The sequence below is a fragment of the Narcine bancroftii genome, chromosome 2 (genome assembly GCF_036971445.1).
Source record: "Narcine bancroftii isolate sNarBan1 chromosome 2, sNarBan1.hap1, whole genome shotgun sequence".
NCBI classification, from domain to species: Eukaryota; Metazoa; Chordata; class Chondrichthyes; order Torpediniformes; family Narcinidae; genus Narcine; species Narcine bancroftii.
This window is the reverse complement of record NC_091470.1, coordinates 253,798,352-253,825,704: the sequence shown is the minus strand read 5'-3', so window position 1 is coordinate 253,825,704 and position 27,353 is coordinate 253,798,352. Positions and strand designations below refer to the sequence as shown.

The 27,353-nt window shown below is 46.1% G+C and overlaps 1 protein-coding gene across 1 annotated transcript; it reads right to left on the bottom strand.

Annotated features, from left to right (window-relative positions):
- Nucleotides 1–1,914: 1,914 nt before the first annotated feature.
- Nucleotides 1,915–26,081, bottom strand: eef1e1 (eukaryotic translation elongation factor 1 epsilon 1). Its single transcript, XM_069920855.1, has 4 exons — nt 25,977–26,081; nt 17,031–17,225; nt 9,522–9,617; nt 1,915–3,512 (listed from the first exon to the last, which is right to left on the bottom strand). The coding sequence occupies exons 1-4, from the start codon at nt 26,028–26,030 to the stop codon at nt 3,372–3,374; spliced, it is 486 nt and encodes a 161-aa protein (XP_069776956.1). The 5' UTR covers nt 26,031–26,081; the 3' UTR covers nt 1,915–3,371.
- Nucleotides 26,082–27,353: the final 1,272 nt, after the last annotated feature.

The following is a 27,353-nucleotide window of genomic DNA, read 5'->3' as shown; positions in this document are numbered from 1 at the left end:
TAATGACTATCAACCAGAGGCATGTACATCAACAGTGATGGTGTTTTGAAAGGCTGGTGATGAAACATAATAGCTCCTGTCTGAGCAGTGACATGGATAGATTCCAATTTGCCTATCGTAGTAACAGGTCTACGGCAGATGCCATCTCACTGGCTCTACACAAAGTCCTGGAAAACATGGACAGTAAAGATACATACGTCAGAATGTTCTTTCTCGGCTACAGTTCGGCATTTAACACCATCATCCCCTCAAAACTGATTAGCAAACTACAAAGCCTGGGAGTTAACACTCCACTGTGTAATTGGATCATGGATTTCCTCACCTCTAGACCACTATCAGTGAAGATTGGTAAGAACTTCTCCATAATCTCCATCAGTACTAGAGCACCACAGGGCTCTGTTCTGAGCTTCCTGCTCTACTCACTTTACACCTACAAATGTGTGGCTCAGTATTACAATAGCACAGTCTACAAATTTGCCAGTGATGCCATGTATAAAGGAATGGGATGAGTCACCATACAGGATGGAGGTTGAAAACTTGGCTGAACGGTGCTCCAACAACAACCTTGCACTCAATGTCACCAAAACTAAGGAGCTGATTGTTGACTTCAGGAAAGCCAGAGGTATATAATCCAGTGATCATTGAGGATCAGAGATGGAGAGGGTGAGCAAATTTAATTTCTTGGGAGTCACTATCTTAGAGGATCTTTCATGGACCCAACACACCAATGGCATTGTGAAGAAAGCACGTCAGTGCCTCTACTTCCTCAGGAATTTGCGGAGGTTTGGTATGACAAATTTCTACAGAGGCGTGTTGGAAAGTGTTCTGACCGGTTGGATCATTGTCTGGTATGGGGACACCAATACCCCAAAGAATAAAGCCCTCCATCAGGTAGTGGACACCAGCCCAGGAAATCACAGGCAAAATCCTCCCCAATATTGAGTACATCTACAGAGAACGCTGCTGTTGGGAGAGCAGTAGCAATCATCAAAGACCCACACCACCCAGCACTTGCTCTGTTCTCATTGGTGCCATCAGGAAAGAGATAATAGGTGCCACAAGACTCACATCACCAGCTTCAGGAACAGCCACCATCAGACTCCTCAATGACAACATCAATCAGATGTTATTTAAGGACTTTTACTTGTGCACTTTACTGATTTTCTTTTGTTCTCTCTGTATTGCAGTTTGTTTACATTCATTATCTGTTTATAGTTCTTTTATTTGTTTACATTTACAATGTATAGTTTATTTTTTGTACTCCCAATTAGTGGTAACTCTGCCATGCCCAAATTTAGACATACAGTACGGCCATTTCCGCCCATAAATGTGTTGCCCAATTACACCCAAGTGATCTACGTCTCCCGGTTTGTTTCAAATGGTGAGTGGAAACCAGAGTCCTTGGGGAAAACCTATGCAGACACAGGGAGAATGTACAAACTCCTTACAGACAGTACGGGATTCGAACCCCGGTCCCAATAGCTGGCAATGTAGCAGTTTTGCGCTAACTGTGCTGCCCAAATAGGCAAGGCACAGAAAGATACAGTTCTAATGAAGGCAAATGGATTAATGTCGATGGGTAAAAACATGGTCATAGTCATGGTGAGGAGGTTTCTGTGCTTGGCCTGTGCATTAACCCTCTAAGAATCAACCACAAGAACTCCCAAGTACTGTTCCTCGACTTTTAAAAGATCTGATTTTCTGTTGTTTCTGTCAAAATGAATCATTTTAGTATTTCTCATCTTAGTTTTCCAGTGAAATGACACAAGGAATTAGGAATTTGCAAAATCAAAACTGGTCAGATAGGATTTTTAATTTCAAAAGGTACCTTCATTGAAAACAAATTTCAAACACGTATTCCCAGGTTTGGAGTGTTGCGAGATACAATTCATATAGAGACACATTGAGGCAAAATCAATTTAAATTTATGATTTATTTATTACAATATACCTTAGAGAATTAATTGAAGGCACCCACCAATAAATACTAATCATACAATGTAAAATGGTCATTAAATTTAAGTGGAGGCCAGTGTAAAAATGGCGCAGTCACAAGTCAGGGATCTTCACAGTCCAATGTTGCTGGCTCTCTGACAAGGTTCTTTTGGAATTGGCACTTTTTACATAATCATAAAAATTAAAAATGTAAACAATTTTAAAGCACCAAACCACTTGAAGCAAGTAGGTTACAGAACTTCTTTTCTGAACCACATTTCACATGAAAAGAAACAGTAGCTGGTTGAGATATGTAAAAGTGGACATATATTTTCCGTAAAGTCACCATAGTATTCATCACAAGTGGGAAAGATGGTTGAAGATTAAAGTATCACGCAGACAGTATACCACATTGTTCACTCCAAATGCTTATAATTAAGTTTAGTTTAATTTCCATTATTTAAGATTCCTTTAGGGATTACATGAATCCTGGTAAACCAAACAAGCAGGCTGACAATTCCAGCTCATGCAACATCTTAAATGGAAATATCTGATTGGAAATAAAACATGTTCCACGACCAAATTTTGTTAAAAGGAAAGATGTTGGGTAAATAAAATTAAAATGGGATAGAGAGAAAAAGAAAGGATCTTACAGTAAAAATGAATCAAAAAGATTGGATATTTAGATTTACATTAGAGAAATAAAATTGAAAAGTGGAGAAATTATAAACCTTCAATGAACCTTTGCTAGACTAAATGTAGAGAATTGCAAGTACATCTGTTCAAAACATACAAATGACAAATTTACAAGGACTAACCAGAAATATGAGGTTCAACCTCACAGTAAATGATATATAGTCTGGGCTTCCTCCTTGGATTAGCTGAGGGATGAGCAAATAGGTCAGAATGAGAGGGCATTAGGGCAAATGCTTCCATTTGTGGGAAAAAGTAAAACTCAAATTAGTCAAATGAAGACATCGCTCAGAAATGAAGTTGGGAATTATGGTAGGAGCACAAAAAATGTGGACTCAGTCACCACAAGAGGCAATAAACCAAACAACAGAGATAGTTATGGAGCGATCAGTTAAGGAGGATTAAGTTGATTAAGGGTGGAGGAAGGCCTAAATGGAGCATCAATGCTGAAATGGATGGGCAGCTAAAATGGCCTGTTTCTGTGCTGAAAACTCTTAAAAGCAATTCTGAACATGTGACAAAACAAATTGTTCCACAGTAGGAAAAATGTGCAAGACAGACTGCAACTTTTCATGGATCGAATTCACAAAACAATAGAACTTAAAAAGTTGCTGAGGGATACACTGTCACCAAAAAAGAAAACGAAGCAGACGAAAGAGTTCACTTGTTCTCACCTGTGCCAACCTTGACTATTTCAATCCTGACAAGATGCTCAGATACAACCCCATTTGTAGTGCAGCTTTTCTAGTGGACAGTAGGATAGAGCCTATTTTTTACAAAGATGATAACAGGAGAATGTTGTCGGACGCCAGGATAATGCTGGATGTGGTTGAACCATCGTGACACATTCACATATTTCTCTCTATCTTCATGAGTTAGTGCAGCCTGGAAATGGACATTTAAAAGAAGCCAAGAACAGAGATCAAGGATTTAGTTAATCTCTCACATTAAAGAGGAAATACAGTTCAAGTGAAATAATTATCATGCCTCACAGATGAGGCATACCACAGCTTTGATACCTATACTGCATTGATAACTGCTGGGAATATGATCAAGAGAAATAAATTGATCTTGTATATAGCAAAAATGTTGAAGTCACTGACATTTCTTTAACCTTGGAGTTCACTAGGAAGAACACAGCTGAAAGCTTGGCTCCAAAGATTATCTTGTGATCTCTAAGAGGTTGCTCAATTGAAGACAGGATTTGGTTTGCTTGCGATTGAAATACTTACCAACAATTATTTTTCCTATGTTCTCAGAAAAGGATTAATGTCATGAGTGAAGAACAAGGCAATTTTGTGCATTCAGAAGGGAAAGCTGCAAAAATAAATACAGTACGTTTCCCCATATCCGAAGTTCTGAATACCAAACAGATCCAAAAACTGCTTTTTTGTGGCGCTGACATGACGTCACAAGTTGAAATAAATTAGCACCTGACTTGCTCAAGCCTTTATCTTATTTTGTAAGCAGAGATCAAGTTGTTTTTTGGTATCTATTAAACATTATTTCATGCTCGAAAATCTTGCCTTTTTCTGTGGCTGTTTAACCATTGTTACAAATATTCTGCTGATATTATTGAGATGCTTAAAGCCATTATTCCAATAACTGAAAAAAAAAACCCCAATAACCGAAAAACGTCTGGTCCTAAACATTTTGGATATGGGGAAACGTAATGTAGAAGAAACAATTTCAAATTAGGCAGTTACTCCATCTTGGTGTAATGCTGAGGGCTTTGGGCAAAGTGCATCCCAATCTTCTTCAGGGGATCACTGCTCTGCTGCTGGGCTCAGACAGAGAATTCAGCAGTGCAGCTGTGAGACATGTACTGTAGAATGGAATTTGGCTCCAAGAAAGTCTGGATCTCAGTGTTTACCAGCAGAAGTTCCAGACTTCCAGAGAGCAAATGGCTGATTTCTAAAGGGAATTAATTAGTGGCTATCTCCCAGCACAACTCAAAAATTCAATACATGAATAAATAGTACGTTAGTGTTAAACAGTGGAACTTTCTGTAAATCTCCATCACCCACGTAGCTCACCCACCAATGCTGCTTTCAACTGAATACTAACACATTCAAAACAATACGTTAGTAGAGTAAGGAATAGATCTTCACAACATTTTCAGAAAACTTCTAAACAATCCCTTTTCTGGATTTCAAAGTGTTCTATTCTTGAGACCATAATCACATATCATCAACTCTTTTGCAGTTTTATGATATGCATTGAATGTAATGCAGTGTGGGTAATGTGTAATGTGGGTAATGTGTAACGTGGGTTACCATACAAATGGAAAAAAAATTGATTATTTGTATCAAATTAAATCCATTCCTTTTATTGTATTTTTCTTCTTTCTTTGGTGGATTGGAAAGAAACAAGAAATAATTTCTTCCGGACATTGTTTCCCTCACTGATGCTCTTGGCCTGATAAATGCTTCCAGTATTTTCTATTTTTGTTTCAGGTTTACAGTATATGCTTTTTTTGTTACTAGAATCCCCATTGTCTGGAATTCAATCAACCAGAAACTCAAACAACTGGCAAAAAAAAATTGAGCAAATAAATAAATAATTTTGAGTAAATAAGACTGGGCGGATGGACCCTACAGGGGAGCACTGAGACGTATTAGGTATATTAGTAAGGCTTTATCTGTAAACTTGGGGGTGGAGTTTAATCATGATGGCCGCTGTTACAGCACCAGCAACTGGGATTCAAATTTAAATTTTGTAAGTTATGGGAATACTTGATCAAAGTGAACTTTACATAATTAAAGACAATACTGATTAAAAAAAAAATCATTTTGCACAGTCTTATCCTTTAAACAGTGTATTCTTAATGTCCATGTATTAGGCATTGGAAGAGTGAGTCTCAGTCAACCAGAAAAGTAGCACACCTGACATTCCCATAGATGCCAGATAATGGGGATTCCACTGTATTTCTTTATAATCAGTCATTTCTCAGTGCATACTGTTGAACATTAACGTCAGTTATGTGTATGCAGTGTAATCATATCATAGTGCCATACAGCACAGAAACAGGCTCTTCAGCTCATCATGTCCATGCCAATCCATCCACACTAATCCCATTTACCAGCCCTTAATCTGTGGCCTTCTACACCATTGCAATTCAATTGCTTGTTAAGATACTTGTTAAATGTTGTGAGCATCAATTCCAGTCTGTTCAGGAAATGTGCTCCCGTTACTAATCGCCCTCCAGGTGCAAGAAATTCCTCAGATCACCTCCAAACCTCTTCTCATCTCAAACCTGAGTCCTCTAGGTTTTGACACATGTGAACTTACGTTTAGATAAAGATATAGAGCATGGAAGCAGGTGCTTCAACCACTCATGCTGACCCTTAACACTAATTTTACATTATTCCTGTTTTTATCTTACTCAAGTCCCTTCAACTCCCTCCATTTTCTATTCCTCACCTGCAAACGAGGAGCAATTTGGTGTCTAATTAACTAAACACCACATGCCTTTGGGATGTGGGAGGAAACCAGAGAAGATCGAGCAAACCCACTTGCTTACAGGGAGAATCTGCAAACTCTATAAAGACAAGACCCTAAGTCAGGACCAAGCCCTGGTCTCCACTAGCTGAACAAAGCACCAGATTAAGAGATTCATTCAGGATTAACCGACGCCAAATTGTGGAGATTCGCAAACAGAATGGAGAACTGACTGTTAACCAGGAAGAGATAAATCAATCTTTCCAAAATTTTTATACATCCTTATATAGTACAGAATCCCCTCAAGACCTTAGTAATATGTTTAATTTTTTAGAACATTTGAAACTCCCAAAAGTATTACCTCAAGATAACTTAGAATTAAGTAAACCCATTACAGATTCGGAGATCAATAATACTATTTTCTCACTGAACTCGGGGAAAGCACCAGGTCCCGATGGATATTCTGTGGAATTTTATAAAGCTTTTTCTTCTACTATCTCTCCCTGGCTGATTAAGATGTTTGATGAATCTATCACATTGGGTAAACTACCACAATCATTTTACAGAGCTACGATTTCTCTAATCTTGAAAAAAAATAAAGTCCCGACCGAATGTTCTTCTTATAGACCTATTTCTTTGTTGAATGTTGATTCTAAGATCTTCTCTAAAATTCTAGCGACAAGGCTAGAGAAGATATTACCATATATTATCTCTGAAGACCAGACTGGATTCATTAAAAATCGTTATTCCTCCTTTAATATTAGAAGATTGATGAATATTATTTACACTCCTTCACATAAGTCTTCAGAACGTGTTATTTCACTAGATGCTGAAAAGGCCTTCAATAGAGTAGAATGGCCTTATTTATTTACAGTTCTTGAAAAATTTAATTTTAGTCCGATATTTATATCTTGGATTAAACTTCTTTATAATTCCCCAGTTGCCTCGGTTTTTACTAATACCCAAAGATCGCCATATTTTCGATTATTTCGGGGCACCAGGCAAAGGTGCCCCCTTACCCCTTTATTATTTAACTTAGCTTTAGAACCTTTGGCAATTGCTATCAGAGAAGCACCCAATATTACTGGTATTATTCGTTGCAGGGATATTCATAAAGTATCACTATATGCAGATGATTTATTGTTATATATTTCCAATCCTGAAAATTCTATTCCTGCAGTTTTATCTTTATTAGCCCAATTTAGTAATTTTTCGGGATATAAACTGAACTTAAATAAAAGTGAATTATTCCCTTTTAATGGATGGGTTCCTATTTATGATAGTTTACCTTTTAAAATAGCTAGAGACCATTTTATATATTTAGGGATTAAGATTACTAAAAAACATAAAGATTTGTTTAGGACTAATTTTTTCCCTCTATTGGACCTGATCGGCAGTTTACTTACCAATTGGTCACCATTATCCCTATCCATGATAGGCCGAATTAATGCTATTAAGATGATGATCTTACCTAAATTTTTATATATATTCCAAGCTATACCTATTTTTGTTCCTAAATCTTTTTTTGATAAGGTCGATTCTAAATTGTCCTCGTATATCTGGCAAAACAAGAATCCTAGATTGGGGAAAAAATATTTACAGAAATCTAAACTAGAGGGAGGGTTGGCATTACCCAACTTTAGAATTTATTACTGGGCAATTAATATTAGTTACTTAAGGTATTGGTTGAATTATTCAGAATTATCTCTAAATCCCCATTGGGTAAATTTAGAAATTAAACCGATACAAAATTTTTCAATTAGCTCTATTTTGGGAGCTGCTCTCCCTTTTACTCTTACTAAATTATATAAACAAATTGATAATCCAATGGCTAAACATACACTACGTATATGGTTTCAATTCCGGAGATTTTTTGGCCCAAGTCATTTTATCTTGGAAACTCCTATTGTACTAAATTTCCTTTTTCATCCCTCTCTTATTGATCAAGCTTATTTACTCGGGAAAGTTAAAGGTATAACATGCTTTTCAGATTTATTCTTGGATAACTCTTTCATGTCATTTGAACAATTATCCATGAAATATGATTTACCTCGATCTCATTTCTTTCGATATTTGCAGATTAGGAGTTTCTTAGTTTCGACTTTACCCTCTTTTCCCAATCGGGAGACTACGACTGTTTTAGAGGATATACTATATTCAAAATTCCCTCCAAAAGGTGTGATATCTAAATTATATAATATAATTACAAAAATAAATTCTGGGACTTTTGAAAAGTTTAAAAATGATTGGGAAAGAGAACTCAACCTTCATATTTCTAATGAAAATTGGAATAAAATTCTGCGACTGGTAAACTCTTCTTCTCTATGTGCAAAATATTCACTAATACAGTTTAAAGTTGTTCATAGAGCTCATATGTCTAAAGATAAACTCCATCGCTTTTATTCTCATATCGATCCTATATGTGATAAATGTCAATTGGAAATAGCTTCCCTTACACATATGTTTTGGTCCTGTCCCTCTTTACAGAATTATTGGAAGGAAATTTTTTCCATTATATCTACTGTTTTGAATATTGATTTACAACCACATCCCATTACTGCAATTTTTGGATTACCTATGATAGATTTGACTTATTTATCTCTTCCTGCGGATCGTATGATTGCTTTTCTTACACTAATGGCTAGAAGATCTATACTATTGAATTGGAAAGAGGTTAATCCTCCCACTGTTTTCCAATGGTTTACCCAAACTATACTATGTTTAAATTTAGAGAAAATTAGAAACTCTGTCTATGAATCCCCTTCTAAGTTTGAGTTAACCTGGCGACCATTTATTCAATATTTTCATTTGTGGTGAGTTGATCTGGCTCCGTTTTCTTTCTATGATTATGTATGATAATTGGGCTGTAAGATGAGATCGGAGTGATCGGCGTGGTTTAGCTATATCTGTAGGTTTCTTTTTTAAAAGTTTTTTTTAATTCAGATTTGTTTTTTCTTCTTTTTTGGGGTTTTTTTTCTCTTTTTTCATATATTGTTATTAATTATATCTTTTTTTGTTAGAGATAGTTCACACCCTAAACTGATCTAAAATTTTTTTTATGATATATTTTTATTCTGTAATATTATTGCTTAATATCTCTGTATTAATTCATTACTTACTATGTATTTTTTATAACTCTTTGAACTGTATGTGTTTATAAATTATAATAATAATAAAAAGATTGAAAAAGAAAGAAAGAAAGGATTAACCTGCTTGAATTCAAGTTAAAAAAAAATTCCACAGAAAAGACAGTGCTCCCTCCCCAACCCTGATACTTTTATTCCTTGTAAGCACAAGCTTCTATAACCTTTATAATATCTCCTGAAAAAAAGTTATATAAACATTGGTGCTTTGTTGGAATTAACAACCTTCTACACAAGTTAAACAGAAACCATATATCCTACCCAGTTGAATGCAAGAGTCTAATTTCTTAAGGATCTACATATCACTCACCATAATAGGATGAAGACCATTGTACAACATGATATCTGCTAAAGTGAAGCTGTTTCCTGCCATGTAAACTTTATCTTCAAGATAGCAATCAAGTTCCTGCAAGAAAAAAACATTGTGAAGGGAGTCTGCACAAAACTATTATACTTGGGTTAAATAAAGACCAGTCTATACTGCCATTAGGCTTCTGATATTGAAAATGACTGCTTTAATAAAATTGCAGCTAGTTTCTAATGCAAACAGCATTCATGCCAGTAAAAACAGAATGGTGCAATTGTGCAAAATGGAATCGCTCCTTAAATTAATAGGCATCTAAATGAACCATATATTGCGAACTGTAGGTTGCAGTCTATTCTGGAAGTATTTTAATTAAAATCACTCAGACTTAACACCCTTTTGAATGTTATACAGTAAAGGTGACTAGTTTAATTGTAAGCAGATGATAAATTGTACTCAGAAAACCACTCCCAAAATAGACATGGAAAGTTTGTTTGTATTTAATGATTTGTTCTCTTGGTGGTTTTGGATAGCACAATGATCTGGAAATTGCATATGATTGTTTTGTCTGTAATTCGACCATTGAACTATTTTAACTCAATCCATAACTAGAAAATAACAATCATTATAGACATGGCACTCAAGCAGAAAAAAAGAGTAAAATCCCCATTATGTAGCACTCAATCAAGTGCAAACTCAAACAACAAGCAAAAAAGTAGAGAAAATAAAGAAATAGGAATAAATAAAGATTTGTTTAAAATTGTAAAAGAGGCTTTATCTTTATTAGGATATTATTAAGTATATTAGTACAGCTTTATCTGTAAACTTGGGGGAGGGGGCTCAATTATGACGGTCACACTGTTAGATAATGTTGTTTATGAATGGAGTTCAAACTTAAAGGAAAGTGCACCAAAGGTTTGACCGGGACACTGGCGTGGAGGTGAGTGGGGTTGCGTTGAGGGCCTGACCGGGACACTGGTGTGGAGGGGAGTCAGGTTGTCAGCGCGGGAAAGATGCACCAAGGGTCTGACAGGGAAACTTCCTTGGAGGGGTGTTAGAATGCACCGAGGGTCTGACAGGGAAACTTCCTTGGAGGGGTGTTAGAATGCACCGAGGGTCTGACTGGGAAACTTCCTTGGAGGGGAGTTGGAATGCACAGAGGGTCTGACTGGGAAACTTCCTTGGAGGGGAGTTGGAATGCACCGAGGGTCTGACAGGGAAACTTCCTTGGAGGGGAGTTGGAATGCACCGAGGGTCTGACAGGGAAACTTCCTTGGAGGGGAGTTGGAATGCACCGAGGGTCCGACTGAGACACCAGGATGAAGACCCGGTCAATGCTGCTCACCACTAGGGTGACTATCCTAAGATTTCTCCCTGTCCCTGTCTAGTAAAAGTCTATATCTTTATTATTAGGTATATTAGTAAGGCTTTATCTGTAAACTTGGTGGGAGGGGGTGTTAATTTAGCACAACACTGTTGCAGCAACTGGGGCTTGAATATAAATAAATTTTGTCAGTTATGGAATTACTTGATTAAAGTCAACATACTACAATACTGATTTTTTCAAATGTCTTTACATTTTGCACCATCTTTTGACTTTTAAACAGTGCAGTCTTAATGCAGGTGTATTAGTTCGGCATTATCCATGGCCCATATAGGTGCTGGATAATGGAAATTTTACTGTAAATGCAGTATATTCCTTTTCCAGAGTTCAACAACGTCATGCTTATTTACATAGAAAATATGAACAAGATCCTGCAATTCTCTTTTCAAATCAAAATCCAATATATCAAATTATACTCAATGTATAGACATTTCCAAACATTGAAATATTTGTCATACTATTTACATGCAACAGAGGAAAAGATCATTTGACTAGTCATTTCCAGTTCCCTACCCATTCTCTCTCACTCCCATCTGCTTCCCCTTTTCTCCTCTGACTCTCATACCATTTACCATATATACGTGTGCAGTTGTTTAATTTTGTGCATCAAATTTTAAGGTAAAATTTAGGGGTTAACTATTACTTGCATACTCCTTTTGACTGTGGTAAGTACCGGTGTCGTTCGGGCAATGGGAGCTTGGACGGACAGGTGGCTGGGGCCAAGGCGAGAGTCCGTGGTCAGGGTGTCGTGAGCTATGGAGAGCAGGCAGCAGGGGCCAAAAATAAGTGGGGGGAGAGGGGGTCAACTTTTACATGTGATATATGGAAAATACCTGATTTTTGGTCCAAAAATAGGGGGTCAACTTTTACACTGTATTGACTATTACATGGTACCTATCATAGGGGTTATTTACAGTCACCAACCAGAATTATAGGATGTGGGAGGCAGTTAGAACACCAAGAGGAAACCAGGAAGAATGTGCACAATCAACTTAGACAGCATCCCAAGGAAAAAAAAATCAAACCTGGGTCACTGGAGCTATATAATAGCACTGTGATTTTGCTTTGCTGCCCTAATATTTCTGTTAAGTTGACAATAACTGTAATAACAGGAAGCCAACAGACACAATCTTAAGTTTATATGGAATAACTCCTTTGAAATGCAATGAAATTGTTCTCTTCTCCCAAAGATGAATAGAAAATCTCACAATGAAAAAAAAAATTGTGCCCTGAAAATCATTTGGTTTTTTGTTGAAGTAGTAACTAACCACAAAATCTTTACTTGGCCTGTTTCAGACCAAAGGCACAGGTTACTTGCACTTTCTCAATTGAAACTATGAAGTATAGAGTTTTTTCAATGTTGAGTTACTGCTGAACTGTTTGTCCTAAATAACATCACCATACATAAACAGACAATCTTCGACAGGAAGAGATTAAACAATAGCAATGTGATCATAACACTTGTGGATATTAATAATCATGATGTATGTTTAGTATTGGTTGGAAAGTTTTAACAAGCGTATTGAACAACTAATCCCATACCTTTTCCATGTAGATACAGATTCCAAGTATTGAAAGCTAGAGAAATTCTGGGTGAGGCTTTTGCAAAAGAAAACAATAGTTCTTATAAGTCTTAACTATAACATCAGGTGTCATTTATGGAATTAATTCATGAGAAACAACACTGAAAAAAAGGAGACAGTGTGGCAGCGTACTCTCTCATGGCGAACCAGCCCCACATGGGAAGATGTCACTGTCAGGGTTTTCTCCCTGCCTCGAGTCTCCTGCCCAGCGCGTGCCTGGGGCAGCGATTATGATGTCACAATGCACCAGGTGACTGAGCTCATGCTGCCCTTAAAGGGGCCCGTGCTGAATTTGAATTAAAAGTCATTAACGACTTTCATTGGGGTGGCTGAGTCTTTCTTGGCTGTGTCCAGCACTACACTGGTGACCCCGTTGAGCCCAGACACCTCTCTGGTCTCAAGAATATGGATCCGGCAGAGATCAATGCAGTTGCCATCAAACTCCCCCCCCCTTCTGGACCCATCGCCCATGTACGTGGTTCGGGCAGGTGGAGGCGCAGTTTCAACTGAGGAACATTTCAGCAGATGCCACCATGTCATGAGCGTGCTGGACGAAGTAACGGCAGCCAGGGTGGACAATCTAATACACAACCCACTGGCCGAGGGTAAATATCCTGCCCTCAAGAACCTGCTCCTTGGCACTTTTGGGCTTTCCCCTCAGCAGCGTGCCTCCAGGCTCCTGCACCTCGACGGGCTTGGGGACCGCAGACCATCAGCCCTAATGGACTAGATATTGGCACTGGAGGAGGATCAAAAACCTTGTTTCCTATTCCGTCAGATCTTCCTTGAGCAGATGCCCGGGGATATACATCCAACTACTCCTGTCAGATGAGGACTTCACGGATCCACGCTGAGTCGCAGCCAGAGCAGACACCCTCTGGCGCACCAAGAGGGAGAATGAAGTAGCCCTCAGTCACGTTATGCAACCAAGAGCCAGCCGGCCGCAACACTCCCCAAAGCACAAGCCGGAGAAGCACCATTCCACCTGGTGCTTTTACCATCAGCGCTGGGAGCGCAAGCTCGTAAGCGCTGACAACCATGTGACTACCAGGTGAAACGACCCGTCTGGCCACAGTTTATAGCTGCAACAGCTGGCCACGTGGACAGCTTCCTTCACGTTACCAACATGTCCACCGGCTGACATTTCCAGGTGGACACAAGAGCGGAGCCGAGTGTCCTGCCCTCAACCGCCCTCGACACGCACTCGATCTCGTGGTCCCACCCTGGAGGCAGCCAACGGTTCCGCCATCAAGACCTTCGGTACCCGAAGGGCACAAATCCAGATCGGGAAAGATAAATTCAGTTAGCTTCAGTGGGTACTGCGTTGTTTGGGACTGACTTCCTGAAGGCACACGGACTGTTGGTCGACATGAAGGGCAAGAGGCTGATCAACACTCACACCTTCCATTTGGTGCGCCTAGGTGCCACGAATGCCTGCAGGCCCAAGATCGCCGCCATCACCACTTCCAGGGATGAGTATTCAAACATACTCCATGAGTTCCCTGCCATCCTTCAACCACCATTTAGCGCCACCTTATCCCAGCACGGGGCATACCACCACATCTCCACGCAGGGCCCCCCGCTGCACGCCAAGCCCAGATGACTTCCGCCTGAGAAGCTGCAGCTGGCAAAAGAGGAATTTTCCATGCTGCAGGAGTTGGGGATGGGGATGTCACTTGGACAGCACCTGGGCACCCCCTCTCCACATGGTCCACAAATCTTCCAAGGGCTGGAGACCCAGCGGCAATTACCGGCGTTTGAACGACTCGACCACACAGGACAGGTACCTGGTTCCACACATTCAAGACTTCTTGGCCAATCTCCACAGCACGCAAGTCTTCTCCAAGGTCGATCTGGTGTGGGGTATCATCAGATCCCAGACCACCCCGAGGATATCGGCAAGACTGTGATCATCACCCCCTTTGAATTCCTGCGAATGCCTTTTGGCCTCAAGAACGTGACCCAGACTTTTCAGCACCTCATGGACACAATGGTTAGGGACTTGGACTTTGTGTTTATCTACCTGGACGATATTCTTAATCGCCAGCCTGAACCGCGAAGAGAACAAGGCCCACCTCCGTACCCTGATTGCACGATTGGAGGAGTTTGGCCTCAAGGACAGCGTAGCTAAGTGTCAGTTTGGCAAGCAGAAGCTGCAGTTCCTGGGGCACACCATCTCGGCAGCAGGCACTGACCCGGCGCCAGAGAAGGTTGCGACTGTCCAGCGGTTCCCCAAGCCAACCACCCTCAAGGGCCTGCAGGAGTTCATGGGGATGGTGAATTTTTAATCATCGGTTCATCCCCGGCACCACCTGCACCATGCGAACGCTGTTCGTGTTGATCGCCGCTAAGGAGAAAGTCCTGACCTGGTCGGAGTAGGCAGAGACCACTTTTGCCGCAACAAAGGAGGCCCTTGCCAATGCAACTCTACTGGTGCACCCACGCCCGGAGGCACACATGGCGCAGTCGGTGGATGCCTCAGCCACAGTGGTAGGGGGCATACTCGAGCAGTGGCTCAACAGACAGTGGCGCCCACTGGCCTTCTTTAGCAAACAGCTGCACTCACCAGTGCTCAAGTACAGCACTTTCAACGGGGAGCTCCCAGCACTTTCGATACTTTCTGGAGGGCAGGCCCTTCACAGTGTTCACGGACTACAAGCCCCTCACACAGGCACTTGCGATGGTCAAAAATCCGTGGTTGGCTCACCAGCAACCCCACCTCTCCTATGTGTCGGAGTTCACCACTGACATCCGGGACAGGGCAGGCAAAGACAACGTTGTGGCGGATGCACTCTCTCATCCGGCGATCAATGCTCTTGCCCCTGGCCTTGACTACACACAGTTGGCACAGGCCCAGAAGTTGGACACAGAGATGCAGGCTCTCGGGACTGCCATCTCTGGCCTCAAGCTCCAGGACATTCAGATGTCCAACAGCCCAGACATGCTGCTCTGTGACGTCTTCACCAGCTCGCCATGCCCAGTAGTCCCACCGCAGTGGAGGTCGAGGGTTTTCAGCTTAGTCCACGACCTAGCCCATCCCTCGATGAAAACTTCGGTGCGAATGGTGGCAGAGCAGTTTGTGTGGCACGGGCTCAAAAAGGAGGTGGCCGAGATGGCGAGGAACTGCACTAGGCCTTCAAGGTCCACCAGCATACGCAGGTCCCAATCCATCAATTCGACTCAGCGGTGCGAAGATTTCAGCTCATCCATGTTGACATCGTAGGCCCCCTGCCGGTGTCCAGAGAAGCGCGCTACCTTCTCACAATAGTCGATTGGACCACGAGATGGCTGGAGGCCATTCCCATCAAAGAGGCTTCCACAGAGATGTGCGCCAGGAACCTAGTCAGTCATTGAATCACTAGGTTTGGAGTCCTGGCGAACATCACCAGTGACAGGGGTGCCCAGTTCATCTCCACGCTCTGGGCTCAGCTGCCAAACCTCCTAGGGGTTAAACTCCACCACACCACAGCCTGCCACCTGCAAGCAAATGGTTTGGTGGTGAGGTTTCATTGTCATATGAAATCCACCCTTATGGCTCACTTCACCGGCCCAGGCTGGGCAGACGAACTGTCCTGGGTCCTTCTCAGCATCAGAACAGCACCCAAGAAGGACCTACAGACGTCTCCTATGGAACTGGTCTACAGCGCTCCACTCTCGCTGCCCGATGAGTTCTTTGGCCTGGAGCCCAACATCACATCCAAGCACGCAAACCTTTTGGCAGATCCCCGTAAGAAACTATTCTCGCTAGCCCCCCCCCCACCCCGCCTCCCTCGCATCATGGCATCCGGCAGACACATCGTTCCAAACAGCTGGACTCAGCGGAATTCATATTCATTTGCAGGGCTCACATACGGCACCTTTACAATGCCCATATAAAGGTCCATACAAAGTCCTCCAATGGTCCGGCAGGACTTCCACTTTTAATGTAGGGGATAAAGACGAACTTTTCACCGTGGACTTTTTAAAGGCGGCACACTTAGACCTATCATGGCCGGTGCAGACGGCCATGCCCAAACGCCGGTACCACCCGCCCAAACGGCAGGATGCATAGCTGGTTTCGGGGGGGGAGGGGTTGTGTGGCAGCGCACTCTCTCATGGCAAACTGGCCCTGCGTGTAACGCCACGTAGCGAGGCAGCCATGGGAAGATGTCGCTGTCAGGATTTCTCCCTGCCCAGTGCGCACCTGGGGCAGCGATTATGATGTCACAATGCACGAGGTGACTGAGCTCATGCTGCCCTTAAAGGGGCGCGCGCTGAATTTGAATAAAAACAGTCGTTAACGACTTTCAATGTGGTGGCTGAGTCTTTCTTGGCTGTGTCCAGCATGACAACAGACAACAAAAAGAGCCTATTTATGTAAAAAAATTACAATACAAATAGGAGGACACAAAAAAATGAACTCAGATTAAGCTTGAGACCATTACTCAATTACTTCAGATCTTGATCTCCTGGGGACAAATTACATGAAACTCATCAATGAGACACAGAGCAATATGTCTTTAAAAATGAAGAGATAGTCAGTAAATTTTTCATTCAGTTAACCCATACCTTTAAAATGACCCGTTTATCATCTTGATTGTTACGCCTATCTATTTGAGTCACTCTATATTCAAGCCACTGCTGAACTAAAGCGCTCTTTTCAGGTGTTGTCCCCAAAAGCTGCTCCTTTTTGGCCACTTTTACGAGATGAGATGCAATGGTTGTCAATCCTTCATAATTAGTATTTGTTTGCAGCTCTGGAACCTGAAAGTCAAAAAGTGTACTTTACAAACCAGGTTCCTACAGCACATTGCAAAAGATATCTGTTTTATAAATAATAATCGATGATGGATAATGTCTTATGGATCAGATAGTTTAGTTATCCAATTAATCCTTTCGATTTGGTCGCCTAATGCAACAAGCTGCATTTAATTTGTGAATTGGCACCATCAGGTTTAAATCACTGGACAAACAGAAAACAATCAAGTTGACACAAATCAACAAATGAAATCTTTCCTCTTCTCTGCATCTATTTATCAAAATTTCTAGGTAGAGGTTTACTGGAAGAAAGCAACTGGCATGATAAAGTGTAAAAGCATTTTTCACATATTGTACAACTCCAATTACCCGACTTCTCCATTGCCACCAGCTGCCTGACATCCCGTGAAAATTTTTTGGATAAATGAGGATTTCTGATTTGTTTCAGATATCCTCATTTATCGGAAATTAAAAAAAAAAAATTGTATAAATGAGGATTTCGGAGAATCCAATTTTGGATAATTGAAGTTGTTCTGTATTTCATTCTTGGGAAATCAAAAACCATCATCGCAACTGGCTTCATTTTTTGAAAAGGAAGTTCAAATGGCAATTTCACATGGGGAAGATCAATTTGCTGAAACCCTAGCATAGACAAGTAGATGAAACAAGACAAATTAATCACAAATTTGATGGAGACACAGACAGCAAAAGCTGAAATCTAGAGCAAAAAAAAAGTAAACTACTGAAAGAACTCAGTGGATTATAAAGCATCTATGGATGCTAAAGGACAGTTGACGTTTCAGGTCAAGATGCTTCTTTATTGTATAAATTCTAATAACAATAATCAAGCAAGGAATGACGCAGAGGTACAGACGTTGAGCCACTGTCTCACAGCTCAAGCAATCATTCACCATTGCTCTAATACTGCTTGGGTAAAAGGCCACAGTCTGTCTTGTATAATTAACTTAACTGGCACATGTTTATATGATAGTGAAAACTAAATAGGGTGGCACAGTTGGCATATCATGTTGTGCAATGTCTTTACAGTGCTAATGATCAGGACCAGGGTTAAAGGAGTTTCTACATTCTCCCTGTGTCTTCATCCAACACAAAACTTTATATCACCAAGATTCTTTCAATTTGCAATTCTAGAAAACCACTAAGGTCAGGAAGGGAGAAAGGGAGAACAGGTGAGAGAATGGATGGGGAGACAGGAGACTGAAAGGAAAGGATGGGCATTCCAAAAGTGACATAACAAAAAGAGGAAAAAGGTGACAGATCAGATGATGGGGACAGAATTGGGTGGCAGAACAAAAGGAGGAATAACTGTACGTAAGAGGGAAAACAGGGAGTGGAGAGGAGATGGGTGATAGAAATGAAAACAGGGAGGGAAAAAGAGGTAAATTACACAAGGGAAAACGGGGAGGGTGAGAGGCGGGTGCAGGAAAAATGGAAAGGGGAGAGGCGGGTGAAGGGAAAATGGAGGGGGGAGAGGCGGGTGCAGGGAAAACGGAGAGAGGGAATATGCACGTGAAGGGAAAACGGGGAGGGGGAAGATGCGGGTGAAGGGAAAACGGGGAGGGGAAGATGCGGGTGAAGGGAAAACGGGGAGGGGAAGATGCGGGTGAAGGGAAAACGGGGAGGGGAAGATGCGGGTGAAGGGAAAACGGGGAGGGGAAGATGCGGGTGAAGGGAAAACGGGGAGGGGAAGATGCGGGTGAAGGGAAAACGGGGAGGAGAAGATGCGGGTGAAGGGAAAACGGGGAGGGGGAAGATGCGGGTGAAGGGAAAACGGGGAGGGGGAAGATGCGGGTTAAGGGAAAACGGGGAGGGGGAAGATGCGGGTGAAGGGAAAACGGGGAGGGGGAAGATGCGGGTGAAGGGAAAACGGGGAGGGGAGAGATGCAGTGAAGGGAAAAAAGGAAGGGGCGAGATGTGGGTTAAGGAAAAAGGGGAGGGGAAGAGGTTGATGACAACAGGGAAAACAGAGGGGGAAGAGGTTGATGACGGAAGTGAAACAGAGAGAGGAAAACAGAGAGGGGGAAGAGGCCGACGACAGAAGGGAAAACGGAGAGGGGGAAGAGGCCGACGACAGACGGGAAAACGGAGAGGGGGAAGAGGCCGACGACAGACGGGAAAACGGAGAGGGGGGAAGAGGCCGACGACAGACGGGGGAGGAGGCCGACGACAGACGGGGGAGGAGGCCGACGACAGACGGGGGAGGAGGCCGACGACAGACGGGGGAGGAGGCCGACGACAGACGGGGGAGGAGGCCGACGACAGACGGGGGAGGAGGCCGACGACAGACGGGGGAGGAGGCCGACGACAGACGGGGGAGGAGGCCGACGACAGACGGGGGAGGAGGCCGACGACAGACGGGGGAGGAGGCCGACGACAGACGGGGGAGGAGGCCGACGACAGACGGGGGAGGAGGCCGACGACAGACGGGGGAGGAGGCCGACGACAGACGGGGGAGGAGGCCGACGACAGACGGGGGAGGAGGCCGACGACAGAAGGGGGAGGAGGCCGACGACAGACGGGGGAGGAGGCCGACGACAGACGGGGGAGGAGGCCGACGACAGACGGGGGAGGAGGCCGACGACAGACGGGGGAGGAGGCCGACGACAGACGGGGGAGGAGGCCGACGACAGACGGGGGAGGAGGCCGACGACAGACGGGGGAGGAGGCCGACGACAGACGGGGGAGGAGGCCGACGACAGACGGGGGAGGAGGCCGACGACAGACGGGGGAGGAGGCCGACGACAGACGGGGGAGGAGGCCGACGACAGACGGGGGAGGAGGCCGACGACAGACGGGGGAGGAGGCCGACGACAGACGGGGGAGGAGGCCGACGACAGACGGGGGAGGAGGCCGACGACAGACGGGGGAGGAGGCCGACGACAGACGGGGGAGTAGGCCGACGACAGACGGGGGAGGAGGCCGACGACAGACGGGGGAGGAGGCCGACGACAGACGGGGGAGGAGGCCGACGACAGACGGGGGAGGAGGCCGACGACAGACGGGGGAGGAGGCCGACGACAGACGGGGGAGGAGGCCGACGACAGACGGGGGAGGAGGCCGACGACAGAGCGGAAAATGGAGAGGGGGAAGAGGCCGATGACAGAGGAGAAATCAGAGAGGGGGAAGAGGCTGATGACAGAAGGGAAAATGGTGAGGGGGAAGAGGCTGTTGACAGACGGGAAATCGGAGAGGGGGAAGAGGCTGTTGACAGACGGGAAAACGGAGAGGGGGAAGAGGCTGTTGACAGACGGGAAAACGGTGAGGGGGAAGAGGCTGATGACAGACGGGAAAACGGATAGGGGGAAGATGCTGATGAGAGAAGGGAAAACGGAGAGGGGGAAGAGGCTGATGAGAGAAGGGAAAACGGTGAGGGGGAAGAGGCTGATGACAGACGGGAAAACGGAAAGGGGGAAGAGGCTGATGACAATCGGGAAAACGGAGAGAGGGAAGAGGCTGTTGACAGACGGGAAAACGGAGAGGGGGAAGAGGCTGATGACAGAATGGAAAACGGAGAGGGGAAAGAGGCTGATGACAGAAGGGAAAACGGAGAGGGGGAAGAGGCTGTTGACAGACGGGAAAACGGAGAGGGGGAAGAGGCTGATGACAGAAGGGAAAACGGAGAGGGGGAAGAGGCTGATGACAGAAGGGAAAACGGGGAGGGGGAAGAGGCTGATGACAGAAGGGAAAACGGAGAGGGGGAAGAGGCTGATGACAGAAGGGAAAACGGAGAGGGGGAAGAGGCTGATGACAGAAGGGAAAATGCAGAGGGGGAAGAGGGTGATGACAGAAGGGAAAATGGAGAGGGGGAAGAGGGTGATGACAGAAGGGAAAATGGAGAGGGGGAAGAGGCTGATGACAGAAGGGAAAATGGAGAGGGGGAAGAGGCTGATGACAGAAGGGAAATGGAGAGGGGGAAGAGGCTGATGACAGACGGGAAAACGGAGAGGGGGAAGAGGCTGATGACAGAAGGTAAAACGGAGAGGGGGAAGAGGCTGATGACAGAAGGGAAAACGGAGAGGGGGAAGAGGCTGATGACAGAGGGAAAACGGAGAGGGGGAAGAGGCTGATGACAGAAGGGAAAACGGAGAGGGGGAAGAGGCTAATGACAGAAGGGAAAATGGAGAGGGGGAAGAGGGTGATGATAGAAGGGAAAATGGAGAGGGGGAAGAGGCTGATGACAGAAGGGAAAATGGAGAGGGGGAAGAGGCTGATGACAGACGGGAAAACGGAGAGGGGGAAGAGGCTGATGACAGAAGGGAAAATGGAGAGGGGGAAGAGGCTGATGACAGAAGGGAAAATGAAGAGGGGGAAGAGGTTGATGACAGACGGGAAAATGGAGAGGGGGAAGAGGATGATGACAGAAGGGAAAATGGAGAGGGGGAAGAGGCTGATGACAGAAGGGAAAATGAAGAGGGGGAAGAGGGTGATGATAGAATGGAAAATGGAGAGGGGGAAGAGGCTGATGACAGAAGGGAAAACGGAGAGGGGGAAGAGGCTGATGACAGACGGGAAAACGGAGAGGGGGAAGAGGCTGATGACAGAAGGGAAAATGGAGAGGGGGAAGAGGCTGATGACAGAAGGGAAAATGAAGAGGGGGAAGAGGTTGATGACAGACGGGAAAATGGAGAGGGGGGGAAGAGGCTGATGACAGAAGGGAAAACGGAGAGGGGGAAGAGGCTGATGACAGAAGGGAAAACGGAGAGGGGGAAGAGGCTGATGACAGACGGGAAAACGGAGAGGGGGAAGAGGCTGATGACAGACGGGAAAACGGAGAGGGGGAAGAGGCTGATGACAGACGGGAAAACGGAGAGGGGGAAGAGGCTGATGACAGACGGGAAAATGGAGAGGAGGAAGAGGCTGTTGACAGACGGGAAAATGGAGAGGGGGAAGAGGCTGTTCACAGACGGGAAAATGGAGAGGGGGAAGAGGCCGATGACAGAAGGGAAAATGGAGAGGGGGGAAGAGGCCGATGACAGAAGGGAAAATGGAGAGGGGGGAAGAGGCCGATGACAGAAGGGAAAATGGAGGGTGGGGGGAGGAGGTCGACGACAGACGGGGGAGGAGGCCGACGACAGACGGGGGAGGAGGCCGACAACAGACGGGGGAGGAGGCCGACGACAGACGGGGGAGGAGGCCGACGACAGAGCGTAAAATGGAGAGGGGGAAGAGGTTGATTACAGAGGGGAAAATGGAGAGGGGGAAGAGGCTGATGACAGAGGAGAAATCGGAGAGGGGGAAGAGGTTGATGACAGACGGGAAAACGGAGAGGGGGAAGAGGCTGATGACAGAAGGGAAAATGGTGAGGGGGAAGAGGCTGTTGACAGACGGGAAATTGGAGAGGGGGAAGAGGCTGATGACAGACGGGAAAATGGAGAGGGGGAAGAGGCTGATGACAGACGGGAAAATGGAGAGAAGGAAGAGGCTGTTGACAGACGGGAAAATGGAGAGGGGGAAGAGGCTGTTGACAGACGGGAAAATGGAGAGGGGGAAGAGGCCGATGACAGAAGGGAAAACGGAGAGGGGGGAAGAGGCAGATGACAGAAGGGAAAACGGAGAGGGGGGAAGAGGCCGATGACAGAAGGGAAAACGGAGAGGGGGGAAGAGGCCGATGACAGAAGGGAAAATGGAGGGTGGGGGGAGGAGGTCGACGACAGACGGGGGAGGAGGCCGACGACAGACGGGGGAGGAGGCCGACGACAGACGGGGGAGGAGGCCGACGACAGAGCGGAAAATGGAGAGGGGGAAGAGGTTGATTACAGAGGGGAAAATGGAGAGGGGGAAGAGGCTGATGACAGAGGAGAAATCAGAGAGGGGGAAGAGGTTGATGACAGACGGGAAAGCGGAGAGGGGGAAGAGGCTGATGACAGAAGGGAAAATGGTGAGGGGGAAGAGGCTGTTGACAGACGGGAAATTGGAGAGGGGGAAGAGGCTGATGACAGACGGGAAAATGGAGAGGGGGAAGAGGCTGATGACAGACGGGAAAATGGAGAGGAGGAAGAGGCTGTTGACAGACGGGAAAATGGAGAGGGGGAAGAGGCTGTTGACAGACGGGAAAATGGAGAGGGGGAAGAGGCCGATGACAGAAGGGAAAACGGAGAGGGGGGAAGAGGCCGATGACAGAAGGGAAAACGGAGAGGGGGGAAGAGGCCGATGACAGAAGGGAAAATGGAGGGTGGGGGGAGGAGGCCGACGACAGACGGGGGAGGAGGCCGACGACAGACGGGGGAGGAGGCCGACGACAGACGGGGGAGGAGGCCGACGACAGACGGGGGAGGAGGCCGACGACAGACGGGGGAGGAGGCCGACGACAGACGGGGGAGGAGGCCGACGACAGACGGGGGAGGAGGCCGACGACAGACGGGGGAGGAGGCCGACGACAGAGCGGAAAATGGAGAGGGGGAAGAGGTTGATTACAGAGGGGAAAATGGAGAGGGGGAAGAGGCTGATGACAGAGGAGAAATCGGAGAGGGGGAAGAGGTTGATGACAGACGGGAAAACGGAGAGGGGGAAGAGGCTGATGACAGAAGGGAAAATGGAGAGGGGGAAGAGGCTGATGACAGAAGGGAAAATGAAGAGGGGAAGAGGTTGATGACAGACGGGAAAATGGAGAGGGGGAAGAGGCTGATGACAGACGGGAAAACGGAGAGGGGGAAGAGGCTGATGACAGAAGGGAAAATGGAGAGGGGGAAGAGGCTGATGACAGAAGGGAAAATGAAGAGGGGGAAGAGGTTGATGACAGACGGGAAAATGGAGAGGGGGAAGAGGATGATGACAGACGGGAAAATGGAGAGGGGGAAGAGGCTGATGACAGAAGGGAAAATGAAGAGGGGAAAGAGGTTGATGACAGACGGGAAAATGGAGAGGGGGAAGAGGATGATGACAGACGGGAAAACGGAGAGGGGGAAGAGGCTGATGACAGAAGGGAAAATGGAGAGGGGGAAGAGGCTGATGACAGAAGGGAAAACGGAGAGGGGAAGAGGCTGATGAGAGAAGGGAAAACGGTGAGGGGGAAGAGGCCGACGACAGACGGGGGAGGAGGCCGACGACAGACGGGGGAGGAGGCCGACGACAGACGGGGGAGGAGGCCGACGACAGACGGGGGAGGAGGCCGACGACAGAGCGGAAAATGGAGAGGGGGAAGAGGTTGATTACAGAGGGGAAAATGGAGAGGGGGAAGAGGCTGATGACAGAGGAGAAATCGGAGAGGGGGAAGAGGTTGATGACAGACGGGAAAACGGAGAGGGGGAAGAGGCTGATGACAGAAGGGAAAATGGTGAGGGGGAAGAGGCTGTTGACAGATGGGAAATCGGAGAGGGGGAAGAGGCTGTTGACAGACGGGAAAATGGAGAGGGGGATGAGGCTGTTGACAGACGGGAAAACGGTGAGGGGGAAGAGGCTGATGACAGACGGGAAAACGGAGAGGGGGAAGAGGCTGATGAGAGAAGGGAAAACGGAGAGGGGGAAGAGGCTGATGACAGAAGGGAAAACGGAGAGGGGGAAGAGGCTGATGAGAGAAGGGAAAACGGTGAGGGGGAAGAGGCTGATGACAGACGGGAAAACGGAAAGGGGGAAGAGGCTGATGACAGTCGGGAAAACGGAGAGGGGGAAGAGGCTGTTGACAGACGGGAAAACGGAGAGGGGGAAGAGGCTGATGACAGAATGGAAAACGGAGAGGGGGAAGAGGCTGATGACAGAAGGGAAAATGGAGAGGGGGAAGAGGCTGTTGACAGACGGGAAAATGGAGAGGGGGAAGAGGCTGTTGACAGACGGGAAATCGGAGAGGGGGAAGAGGCTGTTGACAGAAGGGAAAATGGAGAGGGGGAAGAGGCTGATGACAGAAGGGAAAACGGAGAGGGGGAAGAGGCTGATGACAGAAGGGAAAACGGAGAGTGGGAAGAGGCTGATGACAGAAGGGAAAATGGAGAGGGGGAAGAGGGTGATGACAGAAGGGAAAATGGAGAGGGGGAAGAGGCTGATGACAGAAGGGAAAACAGAGAGGGGGAAGCGGCTGATGACAGAAGGGAAAATGGAGAGGGGGAAGAGGCTGATGACAGAAGGGAAAACAGAGAGGGGGAAGCGGCTGATGACAGAAGGGAAAATGGAGAGGGGGAAGAGGCTGATGACAGAAGGGAAATGGAGAGGGGGAAGAGGCTGATGACAGACGGGAAAACGGAGAGGGGGAAGAGGCTGATGACAGAAGGTAAAATGGAGAGGGGGAAGAGGCTAATGACAGAAGGGAAAATGGAGAGGGGGAAGAGGCTGATGACAGAAGGGAAAACGGAGAGGGGGAAGAGGCTGATGACAGAAGGGAAAATGGAGAGGGGGAAGAGGCTGATGACAGAAGGGAAAATGAAGAGGGGGAAGAGGTTGATGACAGACGGGAAAATGGAGAGGGGGAAGAGGATGATGACAGACGGGAAAATGGAGAGGGGGAAGAGGCTGATGACAGAAGGGAAAATGAAGAGGGGAAAGAGGTTGATGACAGACGGGAAAATGGAGAGGGGGAAGAGGATGATGACAGAAGAGAAGGGCGGAAGAACGGGGCCAGATGACTAAATGGATGGGATACAGGGGTGATGAAGGGGACAAATTGACCCCGGAAGACGACGTGTTGGGAAGCAGACTGCGACGTAGGAAAGGGTACACGAGGTGGGAGGTGGAAGGTGGGGTGCGTTTGAGACAGGTCGACAGCGCCGGAGATCCACCTCCCCTCGCGAAGGCATCGCCCAAACTTACCGTCAACCCCAACGTCTTCTTCAGGGACGCCAACTCCAGCGCCGCATCGGCCATTGTGCCACCTCTGAGTGAGCGCTGCTCCCACTGGATGAAACGTGGCAGCCGCCCGACAATCACTGGGACACGTGATTGGCCAGGAGCCGGCTGAGCGAGAGGGGCGGCTCCGCCCGAGAGCTCAGCTCCCGCCGCCTTGCCCATGGGACCCATGGTGGGTTGGAGCCGCCGTGCCCTCCTCGCACAAGGAGGAGGCATCTTCAGGACAAGCGCTGATGCGAATGTTTTTCGTCGGGGTCCGTGGGAATGAGCACCCTGTCTCAGCTTCTTTAAGCACGCGGGTGCAGGACCACCTCAAAGCTCAGTCACTAAGCTGTGTTCATTACCAATGTCCAACCCCTTCAAGGCACCAGAGGAAGGGATATTTGCTGATCAGTTTCGTGCAGTTTACAGATCCTAGGCTAAAGAAGCCCGCATTCAATTGGAGCAAGAGCTCGAGTAACATCTCTTGAAGAGATTTCTTAATGGTTATTCTGAAGTGGAATTTTATTTCGGCTTTTCAATTGGCTAATTTTCCTCGTTTTTTTTATATGGGGGGAGGGGGAGGGGGGTGTGGTAGAGTCAGGCAGCACAGAATAAAAGAGGAGCACCCCTTGGAAACAAAGAGTGAAGACATGCAAACTCCACACAGACAGCACCAGAGTACAGATCGAATTTCGGTTGCTGGACCTGCAACCTGGGAATTCACAATGCTTCAATCTAGGATGCTGAACTATGGAAGGTATGAAGCAGCAGCAGAAGAGTTGGCCACCTCTCTTTAAGCCTTCTTTGCTTTCAGTGAAATCTTGCTATCACCTTCACATTTCTGCACTCCCCCCCCCCCCCCCACTCCCATAACTCTCGGCTCCACTATAATCCAAAAATCTGCCCGGTGTATTAGATTTTAATGATTCAATGATTGCAAGCCTTGTATAAATATCCTTGGATACAAGGACATGAATTGCATTCAGAATTCCAAATGACTTGTTCCTCAGCATCTCTGTGATTTTAGGAAAAAAATCCTAACCCTAATTCTAAACCTCTCCCTTACTTTTGTACTCCAACCAATATATTAAAGTCTGATTTGAAAACCTGCTGCCATCTGAGCATTTGAATCATGGTTTATGATGAAGTAATATTCATTGGATTTAGTGCCAATAGATAGTTGATGGTTGGGTGGTGTGTGGTGGGCTGAAGGGCCTGTTTATGTGCAGTTTGACTCTACAACTCCATCCCTGGGGCAGCACTTAGCACTGATGATCTGAGCCAAGAATTTCCAGTAGGCACCTAATATTTAATATGCAGTAGAGTCCCTGGTATCTGGAATTCAAGCAACCAACCGCC